The sequence below is a fragment of the Pyrus communis genome, chromosome 16 (assembly GCF_041283825.1).
Source record: "Pyrus communis isolate YQ-2024b chromosome 16, ASM4128382v1, whole genome shotgun sequence".
NCBI lineage: Eukaryota > Viridiplantae > Streptophyta > Magnoliopsida > Rosales > Rosaceae > Pyrus > Pyrus communis.
Window position 1 is genome coordinate 18,121,281 of NC_142580.1, and position 6,452 is coordinate 18,127,732.

At 39.1% G+C, this 6,452-nt stretch overlaps 1 protein-coding gene and 1 pseudogene across 2 annotated transcripts; one reads left to right on the top strand and one right to left on the bottom strand.

Moving 5' to 3' along the window:
* Positions 1–387: 387 nt before the first annotated feature.
* On the bottom strand, positions 388–2,374 carry LOC137732217 (uncharacterized). Its single transcript, XM_068471518.2, has 2 exons — positions 945–2,374; positions 388–701 (listed from the first exon to the last, which is right to left on the bottom strand). Exon 1 carries the CDS (start codon positions 2,317–2,319, stop codon positions 1,780–1,782), a length of 540 nt encoding a protein of 179 aa, XP_068327619.2. The 5' UTR covers positions 2,320–2,374; the 3' UTR covers positions 388–701; positions 945–1,779.
* A 2,886-nt stretch (positions 2,375–5,260) lies between these two features.
* On the top strand, positions 5,261–5,993 carry LOC137731930 (uncharacterized; annotated as a pseudogene). The gene has a single exon (XR_015957456.1). The product of XR_015957456.1 is annotated as an uncharacterized LOC137731930 (transcript).
* Positions 5,994–6,452: the final 459 nt, after the last annotated feature.

A 6,452-nucleotide genomic window follows, 5' to 3' on the forward strand; every position in this document is an offset into this window, starting at 1 on the left:
TTTTGCTAAAATGTTCACAAAAATATTTTACGCGAACGTAATGTTAAATTAATTCAAAAAAATTTGACATAAACAAAAAATGTGCACCTAATCAAATTATCACAAAAAATCGTAAAAACCTCAAATTTAAGGATTCTACTATAAGGACTCTCCTATTGTAGGCAATATTCCTTTGGGAACACAAAGATTCCCTTTAAGTCCTTAAAAGAGTACTCAAATGTGGTTAGGAACTCTCATTGAAGATGCTCTTAAAGCCGACCCTTGATGTAACCCTATAATTATTGGAAAACTCTTAAGTTTGTACCTCATGATTCTTTAGATATTGCAAAAGATAATGGAAATCCCTAACCAAAAACGGTGAAAGAAGCGACTTTGTGAATCTCTCTAGAGAAAAGGATATATAAATAGCTCAATATGACCATGTGCTTTTATTAAAAGACCTGAAATAGGATTTTTCATTTTTACAAAATATGGAAATGATACACAGAGGCCGTTGATTATTTAACGAAGGAATCCAAACTGAAAAATCTTGCCTTGGTCTGCAAATCAAGCATTTTCCAAATGGAATCTTGATCCACAATCCACAATCAACAAGCTCAATTTGAGAAGACTCCCATTATTAATGTTATCAAAAGACTTACATGCGAAACCCTCACAGCATTCACCCTTGCACTTGAGTCCCGAGTTCGATTCCCCCACCCCTGACATCGATTGATTAGTGTTATCAAACTCTTTCATTAACCAGAAAGTCACGATGTTTAAGGGTATTCTGGTGTGACAGATTTGCAAGTAGAAAGGAATTTGGACCAAATGTAGCTAGAAATGCACTAGAAAGAATCAGATATCTACATGGTGATTACAAAGATAAAAACAGCAGGTCAACCAATGACTATATTTAGCCAAATCTAATGCACGAGTAATAGTTTGAGGGTTTGAGCCAATACCTTTGGAGCGCGTTGTGGGACTCCACCCACAAGAGCTGAGACGTAATGCTACTACATTTGCTTGTGGAAGAGTTAAAGGTACTTTCTGTCAACTAAAAGCACCTTTTAACAATGGGCGTCAACCAAAATTGCTTCCTACAAGAGCTGTCCTGAATGAACCCTTAAGGACATTCTTCTAAACTGGATAGATAATAGTTAAATCAAACGCTCAACGTTGATTTGAAAATACCCCAACAGACTCAAAACCTAGCATATTTAAAACAATATCCAAAAGAAATGACCCCTAAACTCCAATCATACAACGGACCACCAATAATCTTTGGGAAAGTCTATCTACAAGCCAAAATCCATCAAGGTATACTTAGCAGGTAAACAGAAGATGAAACAGCCTTAGGTTTGTGATGCACAGCTCGGTTTAAAAGACAAACAATGGCAACGCACGTAGAATCCATTTGCAAGGCAAAAACCACAGATTCATTTCCTTGACAGCCCTATAAGCATCATACTCATTTTCAACTCAAAATCTGTATCACGTGTTCATATGGATATGACATTGAAGTATCGGTATGACGTGATATTGAACGACTAATCTAGAAAATGAGGGGTAGTTTAGTGTATCACAATGGTATGTTGGAGTAGCTGACAAGTATCAGTATCTCATACGCACATGGGCCTTTCACTCAACAAACATGCAAGAAAACGGGACGAATCGGAAACAGGTGAATAACGAACCATATAGATATAGCAAAATCTGATTATAACCCATGCCTAAATCAAACCATAATTGAGGTCCGCAATGGAAATTGAAACTCCAACTCAGCTCCTAACTACCTAGCTAATAAAGATAACCTGGGATCTTGATACGAATAAACAGCATACTCATAACATATGCGAGAACGACAGAGGAGATCCCAGCAGTGGCATACGACCCCTTCACACTTTTTACCCGATTCCGATCCAGAGCCAAGTCCATGAGCACAATGCCGATCCCACCAAGCACGAACATGAACCCGGACGACAGCCCTTCGATTATGTACTGCCCGTTGACCCGGCCGGCGAGGAATACGACGGGTCGGACCGACCCTGTGAGGCGGTCCTGAGTTGATCCGATGCCCGGGGGCTCGACGATGACGTCGTAGACGATGCCGGAGACAACCATGAAGTAGGTGAGGAGGACGAGGGCGTAGACGGTCATGGGTGAGGGGAGGGTTAGGGTTGGGAGCTTGAGGCGAAGTCGAGGGGGGCGGAGGAAGCTGTAGGGGAGGATTCGAAGGACGAGGAGAATTGGGTCGATTGAGGCGTTGGATGGGTAGGAGGGCGTGGTACCGATACCGGTGCCGGTGGATGGAGGCTGGGTCTCAGATTTCAGGGGCATTTTAGATGGGTCGGATTTGGGTCTTGAGGGGGGAGGGTGGTTGTGGGGCGTGGCGTGGTTTTGAAAGGGTCGGGAATGAGAGTGTGAGTTACTTATTACCACGTGGATGGAGATACTTCCATTAAAAACTTGACATGCGTTTTTTATTTTTACAGCTAGATTTGAAATTCATTTATCACTTCCAGATATTGAATGGATGTAGGCTTGTAGCACAAGTGACGTTGTATTACCGTACCAAATTATAATTTCTCCAAGAGTGAGTTCCACACGTTTTCTTTTCAAAATGTTATTGTCATTTTTGATTTTTGATGTGAATAATTTAGTATATGTGTGATTGTGTAAATAATAATGATTTTTTCCTATTAAACTTTGTGAACCTATTCAAATTTCTGTGAACAATTTAGATACTTTATCGTATTGGTTGGTTCTTAACACATTGGTCACATGTGTCTAGTATTCATTCGAAATGGTACATTATCCAAACTCCTAGCTTAAATTATTAAGCTAATGGCTCGCCACCCTAATTATCCAATTAAGTAGGTTTGAATATATAATGCTAGAGAATTCACATCAAAAACCTTCGATGTCTATTGCATGAGCGTTAGGATTGAAGATGAACATCACGTACCCCATGTTCATATCCACGACGGCCTAGCAAAAATGTTCATTAAATGCTTCACTTTCATTACTTCTTTCACGACGAGGGAACCGCGCCCGCATCAGTCGATGCGGTGGAACGCCCTCCTGAGTCAAAGATAGAGCTTTTGCACCTCTTCAATTGATCGCTCGAACATTGACCATGTGCACCAAAATCCCAGATATTTGAGATAGTAGCAGCATGAGCTTCGTCAGATTTCTAGGCTTCGTCATACCTGGGTTGCAACAAAGAATGCTTAGACTTGCACCCTTTTACTTGACACCTAAAATCTCAATGGCTGGCTTGACGCCTTCGCCGCTAACACCGGCGGTCCATTGTCTTGGAATCGGATCCATACTTCCTTTGTAAATCGGTTGAAGCCGCAAACCTTCGTGACTTACCCTTCTTTCCTCCATGACTCATCCCTCCTTAGGATTTGGTAGAGAGAGATTGACAGAGAAGGGAGATAGGGAGTGGGAAGCGGCAGAAGAGGAAAGGAGGGAGAGAGAGGGAGTAGGCGGCGGAAGAGGAGAGAAGATACAAAAGAGGTTTGGAAAAAAAAAAGATTTTTTTTTTTTGTTGAAAAAAGAGAGATAGGATGATGAAGAAGCTAAGAAGAAACGTTGGAGAAAGAAATAAAGTAAAAAATTACAAATATCCAACAATATATCATTTTTTGTCATTTTACACCGTCACAGCTGTTGAACAAAAAAATTTACCAAACATTATGACACTACTTTTTTTGCTAAAAGCACTTCTACAACTATAGAACTTTTTTGGATGTACTTTTAAAATGACTAAAAGTGCTTTTAGAGAAAATGTTTTTTGGTTCCAAAAACACTTAAAGTGCTTTTTGCAAGAAGTACCAGTCATATGCTTCTTCTAGGAAGCACTTTAAGTGCTTTTCCATAATTTACTTGCATTTTTACTAAGGATTGATTCCAAAAATATTTTCACCAAAAACGCTTTCAGTCATTTTAAAAATACATCCAAACGAGCACACCAAACACTTTACTACTTTATTTCACAGTTGCTTATTCTTACGGTACAGCATAAGTCCTTTTTTTTTTTCTTTTCAAGGCACATCAATACCAAACCAGCCCTTAGAATGCCTATCAAAAACCAAAATGCCCCCGGCCCCCCTAAAAACTCAAAACCCGCCATTTAGTACTATGGTCTAATGATATTCCTCTTCACTTGTGAGATGTCTTAAATTTGATTCTCGCTAAAAACGATTTTGAATCATATTATTGCTAGCCAATTGTAACATCGTTCGTTAAAAATAAAAATAAAAAAAGTAAATAAAATAAAAAATAAAAAATAAAAAAAAATGAAAAAACCTCAAAACCCAACCGAACTCACACTCGCAATAGTCATCACCCCCGCTCTCATTAGATCATCCCCAATGGGAGCTTTATCCTCCATGAGACTACTACATTTCAAGCCTTAACTAGTAATTTCATTCCCAATGAGCCGAAAAATGGGGCTAGATTCATCACCAGGGCTAGCAACTTCCTTTCTTGGGTAGTATAAAATCAAGCTACATCTAGCCCAAAAAAACAGTGGGTCCCACAAAAAAAGTAGCAACTCGTATGAGCAAAATTCGATCACTCTCCCTTTACTTGCGAATACACTTACACTCTCCTTTAATTATTATTTTTTAATTCTTTTTTCTTACTTATTTTCTTGCAATTTGGCTAATTAATGATTGTTTTAAATTCCATAAGAATTTAAATTTCAAATTGATTTAACGTTCATGGGCATTGGTGAATGAAATTGTGGATGAAATTTTCAAATAATTTTTTTCAAAATTGTATGATACTAATTTACCAATTGGTGCTAGGTAAATTGTTGTATTATACGTGAAAAATTAAATTATTTCAGAGGACGAAGAGGAGGTTTGTTTCTTTCAACGAATGAGATTGAGATAATAGAATCTAATTCAATGAACAATTCATAAGTGATTAAATCTAACTTTATCACATTTTGAACTTTTTAGGTTGAAAGGTCCTTAAAAAAACAAAAAAAAAAATTAAGATAGCATGTCTAAAAATCAACCTAAGAAAAGCTGGAAAAAAAAAAAATTAAGATAGCACGTCTAAAAATCAATTTAAAAAAAGCTAAAAAAAAAAAAAAAAAAGCATCACTTAATTAAATTACTCTATAAATAATATATATAACCTCATATAGAACTTAAAATATATAACCTTCCATAGGGAGAGATTATTTTATAAAACTTTAAAGAAACTTCGGAATTCTAAAATGACTATATCCACTGCATTTCCAACCCCATATAAAGCCCTCACTGGATGCTCTACAGACTCACCACACCAAACCCACCCTTCCAGAACCCCCAGACCCAAATCCGCCCCATCCAAAATGCCCCCGAAATCTGAAACCCAGCCTCCATCCACCGCCATCACCACGCCCTCCGACCCATCTACCGCCTCCGTCGACCCAATTCTCCTCATCCTTCGGATCCTCCCCTACAGCTTCCTCCGCCCCCCTCGACTCCGCCTCAAGCTCCCAACCCTAACCCTCCCCTCACCCATGACCGTCTACGCCCTCGTCCTCCTCACCTACTTCATGGTTGTCTCCGGCATCGTCTACGACGTCATCGTCGAGCCCCCGGGCATCGGATCAACTCAGGACCGCCTCACAGGGTCGATCCGACCCGTCGTCTTCCTCCCCGGCCGGGTCAACGGGCAGTACATAATCGAAGGTCTGTCGTCCGGGTTCATGTTCGTGCTTGGTGGGATCGGCATTGTGCTCATGGACTTGGCTCTGGATCGGAATCGGGCTAAAAGTGTGAAGGTGTCGTATGCCACTGCTGGGATCTCCTCTGTCGTTCTCGCCTATGTTATGAGTATGCTGTTTATTCGTATCAAGATCCCAGGTTATCTTTACTAACTAGTTAGTTATCAGCTAAATTCGAGTTTCAATTTCCATTGCGGACCTCAATTATGGTTTAATTTAGACATGGTTTATGTAATTATCAGTATAATCAGATTTTGATAGATCTATATGGTTCGTGATTCGTCCTGTTTTCTTGCATGAAGAATCATGCTTTATGTTTATTTGCTTTCATAACAGTGATGTCTGCCCTGCTGCAACTTAAAGAATCATAATATTTGATGTAATTGAGGAAACGCTATGACTTATGATAGAGCACACATCATTTTCTGTGAGAAATTTGAACAGTGCAATCACGATGCTTGTTTGGTTTGATGTAGAATTTCAGCCTGATGTCACAGTTAAAACCCTAGATATTACTTTTTTGGATGGCAATTTAGATTTGCACGAAACCGTGATACAATAGAATGGTTTGTACCACATATACTTCTATGAAAGACCCATGTGCATATGAGATACTGATACTTCTCAGCTATTCCAACATACCATTATGATACTAAATGTGGATATGGGATTATAATACTCCCGAAGTAACCCTCGTTTTCTAGATTAATCGTTCAACATCATATCATGTCAATACTTC

What these genes read in the sequence shown, in the direction of transcription:
- LOC137732217 (XM_068471518.2), bottom strand. Translation starts at nt 2,319, where the DNA reads ATGCCCCTGAAATCTGAGACCCAGCCTCCATCCACCGGCACCGGTATC.